We start from the raw sequence: 21,948 nt of genomic DNA, 5'->3' as shown, positions 1-21,948 counted from the left end.
TTTGTCATGACTCTTGCCAGCATAGCAGGCGTTATGTTGGCAATTTCTTCCTGGATGTTGGTCTTCAAATCTTGGATGGTTCACATAAACACGGGATTTCAAAGAAAACCATAGAAAAAAAATCACAAGGGGCCAAATATGGAGAGCGGGCCAGCCACTCCAAATCCGCTCGAAAAGTAGGCCTCAGCGGCAAAAGCACGCTCCTCACTGTTACAACGCATGATGGCGACTGGACTGTCTCAAGACAAAACTTTATATTCCCGTCTCTCGAACAAGATCACTAGCTACGTCTTCAACCAACTGAATGGCGCACATTTCAAAAAAGGAAGTTATGCTGCCGCACCCTGTTTGTAAGCAACTACATTAAAATCACCCAGGGTTCATCTGCACTGTAGAATTAATACAGTTTGAGATTACTTTAATAGCCATGCAATCAAGGGAGTTGTAGTCTTACAAGGTTTTTAGCCTTCTCTGACAAAGATGTTTGAAGCCTCACCAAACTACAAACCCCAGGACTCCATTTATTTGTCGTAAATAAATAGCATTGTAGATGCATCTCTAGAATAGAATCAAATTATTTCCTATTTCAATCTTTATTGTTTATTGCAGACATATTGTTGGAGCCCAACACAGAAAGTTTATGTGTTTTAATTATTGATTTTAATGTATATGTTTTGTTCTGTCCTATGTATGTAAATGTGTAGAATTGTTCTTTTTTTGTAAGCTGCCCTGAGTCCCTTTCAGGATGAGAAGGATGGGATATAAATGCAGTAAATAAATAAATGTTATCTTTCTTTAGCCCTCCTCCATCATCCTCCCAATGCTAATAGTGCAACAACCCACCCCGCTACCACAAAAAAACAAAACAAAGCTCTCCTTCTGGATAGAAAATAGAAGAACTGGGCTATGTTCCCACAAAAAGACTTTGTAAAATGGAGCTTCTTTGTCAGAAGCTTTGTTAACTGGTGTATGCCTGTATATGACTAGTATTGTGGAGGAAGACAGGGATGTGCCCATTGTTACCACCCTCTTTATCACATTCTCTCCTCTCTGTGCTACCCTATACTCTGTGGTAGAACTACATGTCTACATCAATGAGCATGCTGTACACAAGTAGAGTCATTGTGCCCCTTGGAGCTTTCAATGATGTGAACACTGAAACTGAACTAAAGTAAATGACAAAGGACCACAGACACATTTATTGGTGTTTACCTTGCCCTTCAATAGACGAGGGAACACGTACAGCACCACCAAGAGCGATCAGTTTTGTTTTGGTTAACCATTAAAATTGCACTGGGCAAATCCTATTCCCATCCCATTCTTGGCTTCCTAGTTTTGCAGACATGGATCTGAATGCATCTAAGTGCAACAGTCTTGTTCAACTCTACGGTCTTAGCAGAAAACCTAAGTTTCTCTTTTAAAGATTACAGCATGACTTTTTGACATCTTTTCCAATAGCGAAAGGTTCAGTTCCACCAAATCTCCATCTGCTCTATTATTGCTTGCAGTGGTAAATATATAAAAGAGTCTGGTTGTTTTTATTCTGTGGATTGCAGCTATTTCAGGTAGAGAAGCTGTTTCCGCAGGATGTGTCTGTGAGGAAGCCTCTTCCAGCTCTTCCTGATGAGCCCTGTAGATTTTAATCCTTCAGGGGATTATTTGTCTCGCATACTTCAGCAGCTTTTAGTATCAAATTCTAAGGATCAAGGAAGCCCTTGATGATGGTAGTAAGACACCTTTTGCAGCTTCCCTACCCTGTCTTATATTTAAGCCTGTGTTGCTTATGATACCATTAAAAGCAAAGTTAAGAATGTCCAGCTGCATCCTTTAAAACTAGAAACTTGCTGGGGTGACTTGACTTTTGACAGCTTCTCTCATTGTTATTGTTATTTAGGAAGATGACTCTCTCTGTAGTAATTCATTTTTGGCACTGGTGGGGAACCTTCCAGGTAGTTTGGATTGCACCTTCTAAAATCTCTTCCCATTTCCCATTGGGAAGTATGTGCAGGTTGAGCATTTGCTACTCAAAATTTGAAATACTCTCAAATCCAAAAGTATCTACATGGATGTCTGAAATAGTGGCACATTTGCTTTCTGATAATCTGATGATTTCATGCACAAAATACATATAAAATTGCATCCTAGCTATGGTGTATATGAAACATATATGAACGTCACATTTAGACAGATTCTATCTCTAGGATATTGCATATATACCATATTTACTCGAGTATAACGCACCATCAAATGTAATTTTGTAGAAGCACATTACAAAAAAATGGATTTGCAATCAAATGTAATGCACCCAATGGTGCAGGGAGGCCAACAGCATGAATGAGGCCATCTGGAAGCCTCACACTCCGCCCAAAAAAAAGGTGAACATTAAGACTCGAGTAAATATGGCATATGTGATATATATATATGCATGCAAATATAGACATTTCAAAATACCAAACACTTCTGGTCTCATGCATTTTAGCTAAGAGATATTTAATCCCTATTCATATTTATGGTTAAGAGACAAACATCTTAGTTAATTTGATATTGTTTGTATCCCTTTGTGAAGTAGTTGGGGAAATCAGTAGCAGTCTTGAGGACTGTAAAACTATTTTCCTACCTAGTAATAAGTTGAAGGATTAACAAGTAGGTGAAAGTCATCAAAGATAACCTGTGGTCTCAGTGAATCATAGAATCATAGAGTTGGAAGAGACCTCATGGGCTATCCAGCCCAACCCCCTGCCAAGAAGCAGGAATATTGCATTCAAATCACCCCTGACAGATGGCCATCCAGCCTCTGTTTAAAAGCTTCTAAAGAAGGAGCCTCCACCACACTCTGGGGCAGAGAGTTCCACTGCTGAACGGCTCTCACAGTCAGGAAGTTCTTCCTCGTGTTCAGATGGAATCTTCTTTCTTGTAGTTTGAAGCCATTGTTCTGTGTCCTAGTCTCCAGGGAAGCAATGAACAGGCTTGCTCCCTCTTCTCTATGACTTCCTCTCACATATTTATACATGGCTATCATATCTCCTCTCAGTCTTCTCTTCTTCAGGATAAACATGTCCAACTCCTTTAGTTGCTCCTCATAGGGCTTGTTCTCCAGACCCTTGATCATTTTAGTCGCCCTCTGGACATATTCCAGCTTGTCAATATCTCTCTTCAATTGTGGTGCCCAGTATTCCAGGTGTGGTCTAACCAAGGCGGAATAGAGGGGTAGCATTACTTCCCTAGATCTAGACACTATACTCCTATTGATGCAGGCCAAAATCCCATTGGCTTTTTTTGCCGCCACATCATATTGTTGGTTCATGTTTAACTTGTTGTCCACGAGGACTCCAAGATCTTTTTCACACGTACTGCTCTCGAGCCAGGCATCCCCCATTCTGTATCTTTGCATTTCATTTTTTCTGCCTAAGTGGAGTATCTTGCATTTGTCCCTGAAGTTCATTTTGTTAGTTTTGGCCCATCTCTCTAATCTGTCAAGATCGTTTTGTATCCTGCTCCTGTCTTGTGGAGTATTGGCTATCCCTCCCAATTTGGTGTCGCCTGCAAACCTTTTAACCCTTCATCTAAGTCATTAATAATGACTGGGAAGTGTGTTCAAGGTGTTAACTCAGATGAGCACCTTTATGAAAGTATCTTCTCATAGTACTGGATCAGGATCTCCTCACATCTTTACAGAAAGTGTGTCCATAGAAAATTAGAAAAAATGCCACTGTCCTACTTTTGTAGGTAAGCCTTATATGGTGGTTATTCATAGTCCAAGGACTCTTGTAATACTTCCTGAGGTGTATCCTGTATTTCAGTTATATGTGTGAGTACAAAATGCTTCATACCTAACATTAACCTTTATCTTTTGAGTCAAGAATTGGAGCCAGTAATGTATGCAATACCTGCAGTATTACAGCATAACATTTAATTGCAAATAAATCTTAAATTCTGAGAAAATTGCCAAGATTTTTTTAGTTTTGCCTGTCCTTTTAGGTATTTGTTCTTCTAGACTCTTTTCATTTTCTTGGGGAATGTCAGGGAGCTTCACAGGTGGCAGCCTGGGAATCCCCAGTCAGGATGCTGTATGTTTTGTGAATGATTCACCATGCCCTTGGTTATTATGCTCTGTGGCACAAGTCATAAAAGGAGCCTGACCTCTAAGACAACAAACGAAAACTGACAGGTGTTTCCTGACTTTGGTATGCACCAAAATAAATAATGTCAAACCTGCTTCTATTAGAAATCTCTGCAGACACATACACTCATGGTACTGATTCTTATTCACAAGGAGACAGATGAGTTTCCATGTAGAGTTTTTAGAAATGTTCCTTCAGGGACAATGTTCTGGCATGCGTGGGGATTTCCAAAGCGGATGTGGGCTTTATCTTTGTAGAGGAAATTGCTTGTGTTGATGCCAAGAGCTTCTCTTTGGATTTATCCAAATTGGAGGAAAAAGCCCTTGTGGATAATAAAGGAAGTTTTAAAATCCAAGAGTTTGGTTACTTAGAAGTTGGGGGTGGTGGTGGTGGTGGTAGAGAATAACCTGCAACAAATTAATGAACTGGCTGCAGTTAGGCAGAATGCATAGCTAATCATCTTACCGTATTTCTTCAATTGTAAAGTGCCATTGATTGTACAATATACGATCACCAACAAAAATACATAAGATACACATCTGATTCTAAGATGCACCCCATTTTTAGAAATGTTTATATAGGAAAAATGTGTATCTTAGAATTCAAGAAATAGAGTATTTTTATTTTTCCTGACATTTCCTCAAGGTGTAGTGATTTGTAGGATTTTTCTGTGACATGATGCAAATAATTCATGAATAGGATCTTTCCCCAATGTGTGTGTGTATGTGTTTTAAATTAGACTAACTGATTTGACTCTTGGTTTTCTGTCTATATCCCTCGAAGGTGACACGAAACAGTATTTGGTCATATTAGCTTCTTTACAGTCTGAAGTAGTAGATATTCATCAGTGACTGCCTTCCTGCCAATGTAAATTAATTATACAGGCAACCCCCAGTTTTTGTTAACTCATTATTTGATGGTGTTGTTTGTTTATGTTTTTTTGTTTTATTCCGCTGTAATATGTTATCTGAGCTTGGTCCCATGTAAGCCGCTCCGAGTCCCCACTGGGGAGATGGTGGCGGGGTATAAATAAAGTTTATTATTATTGTTGTTGTTATTGTTGTTAGTCTTCAGAGCCTTGATTGGGGGTTGGGTCAGTAAAAGGAATAAACATGCCACGCGCTTTGAAAACATCTAAATGGCTCTGTTGCCCATTACATTCATACTGTGTTTGTTAAATCAACTAGTTTGTCTACAGCAGGGCAAAATGGATTAGTGCTGTCTATGTACTTGTTATTATATGCTTTCAAGTAGTTTCTGATTTACGGCAACCCTGTCGTGGGTTCTTGGCAAGATTTGTTCAGAGGATGTTTGCTTTGTCATCCTCTGAGGCTGAGAGAGAATTACTTGTTCAAGTGGATTTATATGACCTATTAGGGATTCAAACTCTTGAGAATACTACTCCAACACTCAAACCACTACCTCATGCTGTACATGACAAAAATATTGTAGTTAGTCAATCCAAAAAACACAATTTTCTCAGATATACACTGAAAAACCTGAAATTTGGGTGGGATTTGTTTACATTCCCCAGTACAAAAAGTAGGCTGCCTCTTGTTGCTACTGGCTCGAACTTTGGACTTCAGCGTTTCATCAGTGTACTCTGCTAGCCCTTGCAGAACTGAGATGTATGTTTCCTAGAGGAGAGAGGGTGCACAGATCCATGAGGCAGCCATTGAAGTCATACAGAGTAAAGGAATATATGGAGGAAACAAAGTGTCATCAAAGTGGGGAGCAGAACAGAGTGCTTGTTGCCCCCAAAGCTGTCTCGGATTGGATCGCCTGGGTAATGAGGTGATTGTCCCCCTTGGTTGAAAATGTTACTGTTGAATGCCTGGTCAGTAAATGGGAAAAGTGCTATCCAGGACCTGATTCTGGATGAGTTTACCGAGTACCATCGCAAGCACAAGTAGTGGAAATATGAGAGAGAGAGGACCTTTTTGGTGATTGCCTTTAAACTCTGGAACTATCCTTTCTAGGGAGCCTAGAATGGCCCCCTCCTTGTGGTCCTTTAAGTAGCAAGCTAAAACCTTTTTATTCATAGACTAATAGAGTTGGAAGACACTACATGGGCCATTTGGTTCAGTGGTTCCCAACTCATGGGTTTTAAGTGGGGTTGTTGGTCACTTGTGAGCTGTGAAAATTTTACAAAGGAAAAATAAAACCACGTTATTGCTTCCTGCACAGAGATTTGTTTGTGTAAACATGGAATGATCTTTCATTCATCAGGTTAGCTTGTTGTGAGGTCCGGGTTTATGCACAAGTTGGTGATTGGAGTTACAGAATGTGGGCACTGCTTGGCTTGTGATTGGTCGATTTTTAGTGATACAGGCATTCTGAACACCTGCCCTTGTTTCTTGTGGGCATCAAGGCTTTTTTTCAATACCAGCAAATTCGGCAAAATATAATAAATTGTATCTCAAAATGACTCAAATTATCCTGCTTCCAGGAATCTGATGCCCAGCACATTGTGTTATTTTTCTCCTTTGGCCACTCAAGCACCCAGCTAAAAGCAATCTACCATGAGCCAAGTAGTGCTGTAGGGTGCAGACACATAGTTGTCACTGTAAGCAACACCAACAGCCCTAGTTTTTAATGCATCGGGGTTGCTGGTCACCTATTTTTAATGTATCAGGGTCACGGGCCCTTTGCCTCTATAAAATGGGGTCATGATCCAAAAAAGGTTGGGAACCACTGATCTAGTCCAACCCCCTGCCATGCAGAAAAAGCACAATCAAAACTTCCCTGACAGTTGGCCATCCAGCTCGTTTAAAAGTCTTGAAGGGAAAAGCTTCTATCACACTCCAAGGCAGAGTGTTGAACAGAACTGTTGAACAGTTATCATTGCCAGGAATTTCTTCTTAGTGTTCAGGTGGAATCTCCTTTCTTTTAATTGGAACCCATTGCTCTAGGTCAGTGGTTCTCAACCTGGGGTCCCCAGATGTTTTTGGACTTCAATTCCCAGAAATCCTAACAGCTGGTAAACTGGCTGGGATTCCTGAGAGTTGTAGGCCAAAACACCTGGGGACCCACAGGTTGAGAACCACTGCTCTAGGTCCTAGTCTCCAGAGCAGCGGAAAACAAGCCTGTTCTCTTTTCCTTATGACAGTCTTATTTCAACGTGGTGATCATCTGTTTTCTCAGCTTTCTTTTCTGCAGGTTGAACATTCCCAGCTTTTTAAACCGCTCATAGAGCTTGTTCTCCAGATATTTAATCATTTTAGTTGCCCTCCTCTGGACACCTTCCAGCTTATCAATATCTCTTTTGATTATGGTGTCCAGAATTGGACACAGTATTCCAGGTGGCTGTCATGTCATTTTTTCTACATCACCTATACCAAATTGTTATAAACCGAATAAACCTTTAAATAATCATTTAAAAAGAGAAATCCTGGCTTCTTTATGACCTATGCTTAGTTTATTGTCAGTACTGTATCATACTTTCAATGTACAATGCACTCAAGTGACTGGGAATTAATTTAGCCTGTGGAATGCATATCTGATTAGTAGAGTGGAGGTAAATCTGAATTGTATTACAGCCAGTTAAGTGCTCTGTAGATTTCATCATAGCACAGAAATTGAGCATTTTGAGGGGAAAATGTGGAGGGATTCCCAGAGTGAAACACTATTGTTTCCTGTGGGTCCAAGGAAAACATTCCAAAGACATTCCAGTTTCACCTGTCATGGTTTTGCAAAAGGGGAAATTATGACAACAGGCAATAATGATGGAATATGCCATTCTACTAAAGACTGATGTTCAAAGCCAGGCAAAACTTTTAGTAGTATGTTGACCCAGAAATATATTTGAGTGATCTGGAAATGTTCTACCTCAAAGATAAATCACATTTTATAATGTAAACATCATACTTCTACATCAGAATATACAGCCAATTATTAAAATTCGATACACAAGAGACAACACTTAAATCTCAAGAAGAATCAAAACAAATTGACCCGTCTATTTCTTGGTTCCAATACCAGTAGATTAAAGAAAATTTCAAAATAGACAACAAAACAGAATTTGAGACAAGAGACACATTCTGGGACAAGATAGTGAAAATAGATACAAAATTAATTTTAAAAATAAACCAGCAACTATTAATTTGGTCTACAGAAACCGAACAAGTGAAAGAAAATATGATAAAATCATCCAGGGACATAGGTAATCTATATGTCAGAGTGGAAAGAAATCTGGCTTAGAAAACTAAAATATACTTACGCAACAGAGCTCAAAGAGAACTGGTATAAAATATTCTACAGGTGGTATTTAACACCAGAAACACTATTGAAGATTAACAAACTAAAGATGAATGCTAGAAATGCAGAAAGCATAAAGGTAATTTTATCCACATGTGGTGGGAATGTAGGAGAGTAAAGAATTTCTGGCATGAAATATATAAGAGGATTAAACTAATCCTGAATATAAAATTTGAATTAAAACCAGAATCCATGCTACTAGGGATTATAGACTTTAAAATAGACAAAAACTCAGAAAAGATTTTCTTTTATCTCTCGACAACTGCTAGAATTATTTTAGCCAGAGTATGGAGGTCTAACGAAATACCCACAGTGGAGCAATGGATCTTAAAAACAATGGATATCGTGAATATGAATATACTCACACCCCAAAAAATCACAAAATAATGTAAAACCTCATAGAACTGACTGGAAAGGCTTTTTGGAATTCATAAAAAAAGAAAATAAAGAAATTTATGAATGAAACTGAAAGGATCATCGATAAGAAGCCGACTATTAAAGTAACCGAAGACAAGAGAAATACGACACTTTCCAAACCACTTTCCAATCATCATCATCATCATCATCATCATCATCATCATCATCATCATCATCATCATGTGATCGCCTTCCTGCCAATGTAAATTAAGTATACAGGCAACCCCCAGTTTTTGCTAACTCATTATTTGACATTTGCTGTTTTGAAGCATGTAAAATACAGGCATATGTAATTAATTCAGCGAGAGACCTGATCTTTCCTCATTTTTTCCTCAGTTTTTCTTTAGTCCCAAGGCTTACTTACAGAGAATGTGAACCCTTCATCAAATTAATGGAACTTGTCTGTTATTTGCAAGTTTCAAAAATGTTGAGCTTTCATCAGTTCATGTATAATTTAAAAGGGTCAAAAGAGCAGATGCTGGGTGAAATTGGATCACCTGTTGGTGTAAGGCTCACCAGTTGGGAATCATGAGCAAGGCACTCTGAATAAGCAGGTAAAAGGACAGCAGGTGAGCAGAGGAAGTTCCAAGCTTATGAAAAACACCTAAAGATGTCTCAATTACAGATTTTGTAAGTGATATTGGGATTTAAGAAATTTTTGTCAAACTGAAATCAGAATTCAGCAGGGCCTTAAAGATATCATAATAGAACCAAGGCAAATGTTAAATGTCACAAAAGAAATCACAAAAAAGAACAAGACGACGGATACTTGCCATAGATGCTAGCGAAACATCAGGAGAGAATGCTTCTAGAACATAGCCATATAGCCCTTAAACCCGAACCTTGATTCCTCTGAGGAATCAGCCTCAATCATCCCTCATATATACTCAAAAAGCTATGCTTTTTCCCTTGGGAAGATTCGGGAGGTTTCTTTTTGTCTATTAATCTTTGAGAGCGAGGTCTCCCCTCAGCCATCTGTCTTTGTTGACAGATCTGACGTATATCTACCTTGAAGGAGTCATCTTCTTCTGAATCCCCAATTAGCACATTCTTTTCACATTCCGACCTTGACTCTCTTGGGAAAGCTAACACAGGCTCTTTCTCTGCCTGTACTGAAACATCAACTAGAACATCTATCGCAGGCTTGGCCATCCCAGAATCCTCAGCTTCCATCATGACTAACATTACTCTCCTACCCACAATTCCCATTTCTAGACCCCTGTGGAACTGCAGAACCTTGAGCACCATCCCCTGAAATCTCAGGCAATGAAACAATCACAGGCAGAACCACAACAGGAGAGGAGAAACAAAAGTCTTCATTTGGGGGCTTGTACACAGAGGTAATCATGATGTAATTAAGCTCTATATTATTTTCTTCAGTGCTATGAGCACTGCTGACTTGGAGGCCTGGCTTTACAAAGACAGTGCTTCCATACAGCTCATGTGGTCTTTCTGCTACTAAGGAACTTTTGGTCATTTCTGTTGTTTATCCCTGTGTGTTTCTTGGACACATAACACATCACATTTCTTATCTCAGCATAGTTCATAGGGAAGCTGTTCTTTGGCAGCTGACATGCCTTTGATGTTGATTGAGATTATGGTCGTAGTTGGTCCTGAAAAGGTCCATTGGTTGGTTTGGTTGCATGCTGCAAGTCCCTTCTGTTTGTTTCTGTTGTGAGAGAATCGGCCATCTACAAAGACGTTGCCCAGGGGACGCCCGGATGTGTTGCTTTCCTGTAGGGAGGCTTCTCTCATGTCCCCCATTTACTTCATTACTGCAAGAGAAGACATAGTACAACAGATGGCTGAATAATTTTAGGCTCCAAGGGAAGAAAAGAAAATAATAGTAACATGTACAACAGGAAGGACAACACAGGCAATAAAGACAACAAAGGCAAAGGAACTGGAAGGGGATTCCCATGAACAGACTATGTGTGCAGATATGACTGAATCATTCCCTTTCTGCTCTAACATAAGATGAGCCTCCCTGAACTGGATGGGAGAAACATGTTAAAATCAAATAGACCTTATGTTGTCACCTTCTATTTATCTTAATTGATTGTTATAGTAGTTCTCTTTGTCCCTGCTTTCAAATTGTTGGACAGTTGTATTTGGGATTCTGATTCTATTTCTGTAACATTTTACTTTTGCTTCTTGTCTTTTGTTAATTTGCTTGAAGAGCTTCATCTCATGTATTGAGGGTCCTGTTTCTTTTTGGCTACAGATAGTGCCTTTTTGCATTCCTTCATGGCAGTGGCCCTGGCTCCAGTCCAAATTTCCTCAAGCCCAGTGGTTCTCAACCTGTGGGTCCTCAGATGTTTTGGCCTTCAACTCCCAGAAATCCTAGCAGCTGGTAAACTGGCTGGGATTTCTGTTATACTTAAAAGAGCAAACCTATTTATCAAATTATCTTGAAATTCTGTGAGGATGTTCTTCAGGTTGTATTTTGGCATGATTGTTGTTTTAGTATTTTTTAGCTTTATGCTAATTTTTTATATAAGCAGTTCATGGTCTATCCCCGGGCTTCCTGAAACTTTTCTCAAGGAAGAAATAGCAATCAACAGCGATCTTTGTTTTCAGAATATAACCTATTTTTAAATACATCTCAATATTTATAATAAATTATGTAGTATTAAGCATAACAGAGGTAGGAGGCTATCTCATATTAGGTCTGACCACATCCATCCAATCGAGTATTTTCTATTCTGACTCCATCATCTCTCCTAAGGTATTTGAAGAGTGGTCACGTGCATCTCCTGATCTGCTAGCCACCAGTTCTGGGAAATAGCTCAACCCCCGGCACTCCCATAATGGCCTCTCAGCCTATCACCCCAGGGAGTGGGACCAAGTGGAGAAAAAGTCACTGAGAATATGTAGGACCTTTGTGGACCAAAGCAAAAGGGATGGTTAGCAAAGGAAAGGCTCCACCCATCATGGACTTCTCACTGATCATCTTACTCAAATCCTTCCCAGAGTCCACAGAGCAGCCAGCTTCAGAGATTGTTGGCAGCAGTTGTGGGTTTTGCTGGTGCTCCTGCCTTTGGAGCCCGATACTGTTATGTGAATGTGCACATGGTGGTCTTGGGGTGGTAGTGTGGGGAGTCTTGAGAGGTGTTGGGAAGCCCTCAAATATTCGAATGTATGGGTGTCAAACCCGCAAATGTAGGAGGCTGACTGTAGTTTGGGCTAGCAATTGGATTTAACCCCATAAAATATGTGTTCCACTTGTATTTTTATGTGTAGGTACTAGTACTTTACAATACTGATCTGTCTGGTGGACCAGGGTTCTTCCCTTTTCCAGATCAGCTTGATTTGCCTTGTATAGTCCTGTCCTGGGATACATTCTGACAAAATGAAAAGTACAACAATTTCATAGCATAACAGCATGACAGCTAAACATTGTGCTTTGGCAATAGTTGATACTGGCCAATAGAATTGCCTTCTTGCGACAGCAATTGAGCACTATTAATAATTTCACTTGAAGAACTGATACGCTTTTAAAGAATCTGCCTCTATGTCATGGTTCAAAGCCATGTTAAAGGATTGTATTTAATTAATCCTTACTGAGGTATTTCCCCTCATAAGATAACACTCCATCTTTTTGTTTTAGGATTCAGAATCACTTGATAACTATATCCAGAATACACTATCCTCTCTGTATCCACCTTTTGAGGCCACAGCTGCTACTGTTTTGTGGCAACTTTTCAGCATTGTTGAAAAATTCTATCATGGAGATGGTCTCAGATGTCTAATCGATTTCCTGGTTCCTGCCAAGAGAATCTTACAGTGTATCCAACGAGAAACATGTGTAAGTACATTTGGACAAAAAAGCTTTCTTTATTCCTGATTTGTGAGTGGGAGGTGGTGGGAAGGAGTAAAATGCTGTTTAATGTGTAAATGTATAATCCTTCTAAATCTATCTAATAAAACTCTAGATAACTGTGGGGAAATATGCATTCCAATAAGGCACTGTGGAAGAAAGGGGGTGATTGTAGAACTATTTCCTTTGCCTTTTGCTAGAACTTCATGCATACATAACCCAGAACTGCTGTAGTAAATGGATAATAGTCCATTTGTAGAAATGTGTTTTTTTTTACTTTAAAACAATGAGAGAAATTATAGAGACCAAGAAAAATGATCTTAGAAAAAACAATTCTGGGTGTTCTTTAGACCATGAAGTAGGCGTTAAAAGCCTTTTTGTCCATCTTTATTGATAGCTTGTAAGCATTTGTAGTCTTTTTTAGAACTCAGTAGTTTTTTCAGATTATGGGATCAGAACAGATAGCAATCATAAGTAATTAAATAAAATATTGGCATTCAAACTTTGACTGTTTTCTTTTGAAAAAGAATTATAGAAATAAATGGGTAAATCACTATAAATGCAATTCTTAGTAACAGTTTGGACTGTGGTTGGTGGAACCAGAACTCAGAGTGAATTAATGTTCTGTCTCCTCATGGTATATATATATTCTGAGGTGAAAAGGTAGTAACAGTTTGGACTGTGGTTGGTGGAACCAGAACTCAGAGTGAATTAATGTTCTGTCTCCTCATGGTATATATATATTCTGAGGTGAAAAGGTAGTAACAGTTTGGACTGTGGTTGGTGGAACCAGAACTCAGAGTGAATTAATGTTCTGTCTCCTCATGGTATATATATATTCTGAGGTGAAAAGGTAGTAACAGTTTGGACTGTGGTTGGTGGAACCAGAACTCAGAGTGAATTAATGTTCTGTCTCCTCATGGTATATATATATTCTGAGGTGAAAAGGTAGCAAGCAGTGAAAGTAATTGACAAGACCAAGCTAGATACTCTGGCCACGGGATATCTCTTCCAAGAAGGGGAACTAAACATCCCAGCAAGTCCCAAATGCCAAGGTCTATTTTCCCCAAACTCTCCACCAGTCTTCAGATTTGGGCATATTGAGTATTTGTGCCAAGTTCTGTCCAGATCCATAGTCGTTTGTGTTTACAGTGCTCTCCAGATATAGGTGAACTACACCTCCCATAAATCACTGACAATTCCCCCCTAACCCCTCCAGTATTTTCTATTGGTAATTGGGGCTCTGTGTGCCAAGTTTGTTCCAGGTCTGTAATTAGTGGGGGTCTCAGTGGTCTGTGGAAGTCAGAGCTGCATCAGTTGAAGGTACTGCAAATCCCATCATCCATTGTCCATACTCCCCCAAACATATTGTTTCTGTGATTAATCACTATGTTCTAACTATGTTCAACTTGTAACAATGAAACTACATCCTGCATATCAGATATTTACATTACAATTCATAACAGTAGCAAAATTACCATTATGAAGTAGCAACGAAAATATGGTTGGGGGTCACCACAACATGAGGAACTTATTTAGGGGTCACAGCATTAGAAGTGTTGAGAACCACTGTTTCTACATGGTCTCCTTTATGTGTTTTTACATTAATTGTCTTTATGTATAGTAAAAGGCATAGTAAAGGTTTTTTTTGTCCCTGATCACACATTCTTGTACTTAAAGCTGCACAAAATCGACAATAACATACAGTCTTAGATCACAGTAACCTCCATCTACTACCATTGTTTTAGGAATTTCATATGCATGACCAATTGCTCCTTTTGTACACCTCCCCCTTTTTTACTTGTAGTGTAATCAGAATTTTAAAGAAAAAAGGCCCATATTTTCTGGCATGGTACTAGCACAATTTTGGTGACATAATGATGACGACAGCAAGATACGGCCACCCTCAGCATGAATTAGATGGGTACTGCACACCCATGTTTTAGAAAGTTGTCCACTTTCCAAGATGCAACTTTTTACATTAAAATGTTATTTTAAGTGAAAGAATTACTCCCCACATCATCTCCCCAGAAATTGATGATGATGATGATGATGATGAGAAATAGATTTGCCTACATATATGCTGTGAATTGCAAATTCCTTAGGAATTAAGCTGTTCAGGAAACCACCTGAAGATTTATAGCCCCCACATTCAACTCAGTGCGTAGACAGAAGGATTTATAACCTAAAGTTTGTATAAAGTACTGAATTTCAACAGACCTAAAGTGAGGGGTTTGATGACTGCATAATTGTAGCCACATAAATATCAGTTGTATTTCCACTGCATATGGTATGCAGTTATTCACTATCTCGATGAGGAGGGTTCAGCCCTCAAATGCCATTCTTTTCTTTCTTTATCTGAGAAAGCGTTTCCCTCTTTTCCTGACTGACATCATTTTTCCAGGGGAAGGTAAGGGGACAAAAAGAGATGTTTTCAGTCTCAATAGTACAAAGATTCAAAAGCAGAGTGGGCAGATCAAAAGACAACCTGGCAAAATTGCACTACCTAAAAGAATCCCACACCTTGTGTGACTGTGGAGCAGAACAGACAACTCTGCATCTGTATGCTTGCCCATTGTGCCCTGCCCCATGTACAGAGGAGGAATTGTTGGAGGCTACAGACAATGCCATTGCTGTTGCCCGTTTTTGGTCAAAAGCTATTTAGCCGCCTGCACACCTTCTATTTTATACTAATTTATGCAATGCTATTGATACGAAATAAAAAATAGTTTCATAGTAATTCAGAAACTAACTGGACTAAAAGCGACATGTTTGTGCAGGAATACAAGGAATACTTTTAATGTGTTTTTCTTATTAGTGTCAGAAAGCAAGCTCTGCTTATGTTCATATTATGTATGGGTGCCATTTTAGACACAGTTTCTTGGGAGAAGCAGTACTGCTTTCACCCGCTTATTAAGTGAAATACATAAATATCTTAATTTTGTATGGCACTTCAATATGTGTAAGATGGTCGTACTTGCTTAGCATTTAAGACTTCAGACTCTGCTAAGTGTTTCCACATTTCAGATTGACAAGAAAGTATTGCAGCAGCTATTGGGCTGATTATGCTTCTCTTGTCTGGCAGGCCTCTCATTCCCATCTTTTGCTTAACCAGGGTTTATGATGCCTTTCAGACCAGTAAACGGGCTCACTGACTGTGGACACTTCCACACAACACCAAAAGCAGTACGAACCAACATTGAAAATTTTGCAGCCACACACGGGGAGCAAAACCCTGCGTCATTGGCAGGTGGTGGTGGCCGTACAACCCCACCCCATGCCAGTGTTGTCTCGACATGGGTGGCATGTCTTCCACCCATCCCTGCTCTCTCCCCCCCCCCCCCCAAAGTAAAGAAATAAGGCCTTCTGTTCTCTGGAGCCCCTGTCGCTCCTGACTCTGTGTCAGCAAGATGTGATGGGGAGCTTTACAGGAGGGGAGAGGAGGGGGCATCCTGCTCCAGAGCATAAGATTGATAGTCTTTCTGTTCTCGTATTGCAGCAGTTGTTCAGGTCTTAAGTAGGAGATAACTCACCCAGGTACTTGCCTTGATACTTATTAAATGCAAAAAGAATGAATATGCTGGTGATTGAATTGAGATCTTTCTGCATGCAGAGTAATTACTACTTGGTCTTGTTTTGAAAGGCCTAAGTTGAGCTTGGTACATAGGAGCCCCCGGTGGCACAATGGGTTAAACCCTTTTTCCGGCAGGACTGAAGAGATTCATTTATCAACAGGTGTAGGTTTAAGATATCCTGTAATTATTCTGCATGTTTCATTCAATGCTATGTTTACCTGCTTTGCATAAGCAGACCTATGCCAAACAGGGCAGGCATACTTGACAGTTGAGTAAGACAAGGCTAGGGCTGATGTTCTTATTAATTGTGGGTCTGCACCCCATGTGCAGGATTTCATTGCGTGCAGCTACTTTGTGTTTGGTGTTCAAGCAGTGTTTCCTATATGCTAGTGATCGATTTAAGGTGACACCGAGATATTTAGGATGGAAACAATGTTCAAGCTCTTGACTTTCCCAGGTGACTTTCAATTTCCTGTTGGCTTCACAGTTGTGTAGGCGGAAAGCAGACACCTGTGTCTGAAAGCTATTGAAAACATAATCATTTAATGAAATGCTGTATGCGTCAGTCTGTAACTCTGTCAGAATAAATACATCTGACCTGGCTTTCAGACAGGTCTGTCTGGAACATTGTCAGCAAAAATGTAATGCAAATTGAGCAAAGCAAATCTGTCTGATCTTCTACCATTTCCAGGACAAGTTGCTTTTTACTACTTGAGGAAACTCCACTCGTCAGCATTGTACAGAGAACAACTGTAGTGAACAAATAGGATTCTTCACCATCACCACTGCAGAGTAAACTGTGTAGTGGTTTCAAATCTGTGTATTTTGAATGTGATTGTTATGAGAATTCACTACTTGCACTTTAGTTGTTTACCCAGACATTTCATAGCCTATGACATTACAGAATACAAAGGTGCTGGTGGGGTCAAGAATGCTTGGAAATGATAATGTCCTCCCATTTCAAACAAAACCATTGACTAATATATTGGAAAACTCCCCAAAGATAACTAGCTAAATTGTCCCATTAGCCCTGCACTGACTAAGAGTTTTCAAATAATTATAACAGTAGAGCTCTTTGTAACTCATTCATGGATCATTGCTCCAAACCCAGAGTCTTACTGACTAGATGCAATCCTAATCTAGTTCAGCCCAGGGAGCTTTGACATTTCTTTCTGCCTGAGATTTTTTTTCCCTTTTTCCACATGATAATTTTTATGTGACTCTGGACATGTAGGTATATAATATAAAATAAAAAAAATCAAAGCATTGACTGAAAATAAATTGGCATTTGCAAGACTTGCTAAACAGGCTAATTTTCCTTTGTAAACACTGCACATTGTTTTTAACAGAATAGTGTAAATGTCTAGGTGGTTAAGAAGTAGTGCCTTAGACAACTCCTTCAAAGCCTGGATTAAAACCTGGAGTTGATTTACTATTCCACTTGCATGATCTTCCTTATGGAAGATTATTAAATGAACAAAGACTTTAAATGGAGCTGATTTTTTTTTTTTTTTGCTCAGAAATGTGACTCTTGCCAGTCAAAGAAAATCCCTTTTCCGACACCAAGAGTAAAGAAATAACTACTCTGTGAATAGAAACCTGAGATCAAAATATGCTACTGCTGGCAAGAAGACAATATGTTTCTTTTTCACATATTTCACTCTCTCAATATTGTTCATTTAATAACAAACAATGAAATCTTTATGTACACTGAACTTATTACCTGTCCCTTGGGAAGAAAGGTCACAAGGTGTGTTTCTTTATTACTTCAGTAACTAAGATACATCTCTTTGAAATCACAAGTTTGTTCTTCTTACTGTTTCTAATGTGATCAACAAAAGGACCACATTTTGGCATGACTTCACCTATTATGTCTAGGTAGTATGAGAAAAAGTCTCATGCAGCTTTAATGCAAAGATTTGCATAAACTCAAAGTTGATATAGTTCTGTAGCCTTCCTTTTTGATGGGATTTCCCCCGTGACATATTTTGATATATTTTTGAAACTATCCTAATACTTATAAAGCATAAAATAGTAAATCGCAGATCTAGATTTAGAGGGGCCACTGTATTTCAAATACTATTCACTGGATGTGGGAGTTACACAGTTATTGCTTTTTCTGTATATGGCCTAAATAAAGATTTTCTGGTAATGTAGGCAGTATCCAAGTTACAAACATCAGATTTACAAATTACTCATAGTTAAGAACTGGGGTGACACAACAGGAAGTAAGAGAAATAATAATAATAATAATAATAATAATAATAATCTTTTATTTATACCAGACATATAAAATTAACAAGAGCAATAGAATCAATAAAATATGGCACTCGTCGTTAATTGAAATCTATTCCTTGGAAGAGAAATTCACTCCTGAAAGAGTTAACATGGGAAAATGTGTCTTCACTGAAGCTTTTTCATTAATTCTTGTTTCCACAACAAACCACATTTTCTCACTTTCTAACCACATGGATAGAAAGTGAGATGAAATCTTCTGAAAAGGGGCACAGACAGCAAAAGAAAGGCCACAGGGGTGTTAAGTGTTCCCTATGCTATTTAGACACACACACATACATATATATGGCTGGAGTTACACTTAAAAATGTATCTGTCTGACTTACAAAATCTACTTAAGAACAAATCTACAGATCCTATCTTGTTTATAACTTGGGAACTGCCTGTATTACTACTTTCTTAGTAGTCCATAGAAAATAGTAAACAGGGAACAACGGTTACAGTTAAGCAACCTATAATTTTTTACAATTAGTCTATTGTGATTTTTGATGGTTTTTTAAAATTTTTATAATATAATTTCATTTTGTATTTTTTAAAAGGTAGGGTGGAGTTTGGTTGTTAGTTTTAAATGAAAAAGAATAATTTAATTTTTCTACCCCGCCTCCATCTCCGCGAAGGGACTTGGGGCGGCTTACATGGGGGCAAAATACAATTAAAAATAGAACAATAACCAGTTAAAATAGCATAAAACAGCATTAACAATAATAAACATCAAGGCAACAGCAGACTAATTTTTGGAGGAGGGGGAAGAGGGAACTATGTGAACTGGTTAAAGGATAGGGTGGTTCAAGGGAGGATAGAAACGTATAATAGCATAGGAAATAGCATGGAAACAGAGCAATTTAACAGGATCGATTTAGCTTAACTTGAAAATATATATAGTAATATAGGAATTCAGGTCAAGATTCAAGATGGTAGAGATGAGGGGCTGGAATATTATGGGGTTATGTTTGTATCGATTTTTTTATTTGGTTCTTATTTTAGTGTCCATTATTGTTTGTTTTTAGTTTTAGTATGTTGTGAAAATATAATAAAATTTATTGAAATACCTTTGCTGAGATATTTTACTTTGTCTCTTACTTATAGGGTGGTTATGCTGGCCTTATTTTCTGCCATGAAGGATGGCCATTGTGTATCCATAAGAAAATCATAGTGCAGTTGGCATCTCTTCGTAAAGTTTGTTTAAAACCAGGAGACTTTTACTTCCAAATTGTGCCAGTGGGAAAGCAATCTGCCAACTTGGTATTAAAATGTCTGTCGAGACATGGAGAAGGAATAGAAGAACTTTGTGTACCTGAAACCATGTATGGCTGTATTTTCACAACAGAATTTTTGGAAAATTTAAATTGTCAATGGAATGGAAATCCTTTGGAAAGCTGCTTGCTAACAACAGGCCGAGCTGTATATAGAACACCTTGGAAAAATATTGTGAATCCTACTTTTGTTCCTACTGCTGAAAAAGCTATTCAAAATTGTTCAAATAATTCTCAGCTTGGGATGTTAAGCAGCAACCTTGAAGCTCAAGTAATGACACAGACCATGGAAAACAACAACTCACATGAGATTTATTCTTCTAGCAATGCCTGTTCTACTGCAATAGAGGTATCTTTTGCAGACTGCCATGGAACTCAAGGCAATGATGATTCTGGCCTTTGCTGTGGACCTGGAAACCAGACTGAAAAACAAAGTTTAGAACTCCCAACTGAAAATCGAAGAGAAGATGATATTAATTCAATAGCACATCCTGAAGAATGCGAGCATTTTGATTCAGTGGCAGAGCATGTGACTGAGCAACCAAGGAAAGGATTTGACTTGACATCAGATTTTTTAAAAGAAAATGCATCAAGCCCTCCACTAGCAAGGAGCGTCACAAAAAGCATAGCTTTTGGTTCAGATTTGAGCAACTCACATCAAAGAGGGCAAGATTCTTTGTATTTTGAGACAAAGCGCTTGTTTAGGAAATCATATATAGAAGCTTTGCAAAATCCAATGAACCTAGGTTCCAGCTCTGAGGAATCTATTGCAGAGGAAGAACCTTCTAAACATGTAAGGGACATAAAACAGATGGGTGATGATTCCAGGATCCCGCCATCCAGGATGGCTGGAAAAATGTGTGAGGACAATGTTCAGCATGAAAGCTCTTGCTCTACAAAATTATCAAAATGTATGGAGGCAAGAGAAGCAATTGGATTTTGTGAGCACTCACAGGATTCTGGACCACTCTCTGTATGCCATAAAAATCCTCCAAATGAAGGTTTTCGACCAGGTTCAAGAAGATCACAGTCTTTGGATAGAACATACAAGAATTCACAAAATAAGGATTATAAACTTGGTGAGTTCCCATGTGGAGAATTCAGTGCAAATTCGCCCAAAATAATAAATGGGCATTCTGTAAGACTGGAGAGCTTAGATTCCAATATTCATAATATCATCTCTACAAGAAGCAAAAAGGATAAAGGTAAAAAAAAATACTCCACTGCATGTTGCTTAATAAGATGTCTTATCCAGTTTTAAGATGTATGCCTTTTGTTCTTAATATTTTGCTTCTTTGTGTTTGAATGAAGTAAAGAGATGTATTTCCCTTTAACAGCAGCAACATAAAAAGGAATTAAAGAGCAGGGGAAGATGTACTTAGCAACCCATTGTCTACCAACAATTTGCTTGTTATAATGGGAGATTAACAAGTCACTGTGGACACAGTCCAATATGTCAGAAAATCAAAAACTGCACTGAGCTGTGTTTGACACTTAGAGCCACTTGACTCACAAGCAAAAGGTATACACAGTGATGGATAAAAATGTTGCACATAAATAATAATAATAATAATATTATTAATAATAATAAAATTATTTATATTTCGCTCTATCTCCCCAAAGGGACTCAGAGTGGACATAACTTTAATCATATATACAAAGAGTATGAAACTTTGCTTTGCCATAGGTTTTCTGTTTAATTACAATCTTTGTAATTACAAATTATATCTTTGATTTAAAAAATTATGCTCCGTAAATTGATGATAAATCGTAGATTGTATTTTTCCATTTTTCTTGGTATATTTGTATTTATAACGTACAATATGACTTTTTTCTGGAACAACTCTAGAAACATAAGGTTTCCTTTGCATCCCAGTTAATCTTTGACATTTATGTTCTCTGTGGTATTTTTTTCCTCCTTTTAAAAATCTGCATTTTCTAGCATTATATTCTAACTGTTTTAACTCAGTAGCATGATGATTTAATTTAAGCATATAACACTACTCATTATTAAGTGATACATTATGATTTACTGGTGAAAGTTTACACTGGAAAATCCTGTTGACAGAGGTGATAGTTTTAAGTATATTTGCTTTGAAATATTTGCACAGCATGAGCCTTTTTGTCCCTTCTGGGACAAATAAGCTTGAAATTAGTGGCAATATTCTTCGAAATATAATACGCAGAACTAGTTATGGATGAAGAATATT

The 21,948-nt window shown here is 38.3% G+C and overlaps 1 protein-coding gene across 3 annotated transcripts in view; it reads left to right on the top strand.

Annotated features, from left to right (window-relative positions):
• The window catches only part of PLEKHG4B (pleckstrin homology and RhoGEF domain containing G4B), an 82,581-nt gene that overhangs the window by 6,003 nt on the left and 54,630 nt on the right, over positions 1-21,948 (top strand). For 2 of the 3 annotated variants that reach the window (XM_060781467.2, XM_060781466.2), the window contains exons 2-3: positions 12,406-12,603; positions 19,572-20,943. In XM_060781467.2, the coding sequence (XP_060637450.2) occupies positions 12,406-12,603; positions 19,572-20,943 (1,570 nt within the window). The remainder of the gene's footprint in view (positions 1-12,405; positions 12,604-19,571; positions 20,944-21,948) is intronic. The other variant, XM_060781468.2, reaches the window with a different exon arrangement.

Source organism: Anolis sagrei, chromosome 6, assembly GCF_037176765.1.
Source record: "Anolis sagrei isolate rAnoSag1 chromosome 6, rAnoSag1.mat, whole genome shotgun sequence".
NCBI lineage: Eukaryota > Metazoa > Chordata > Lepidosauria > Squamata > Dactyloidae > Anolis > Anolis sagrei.
This window is presented reverse-complemented; position numbering and strand designations above follow the sequence as displayed.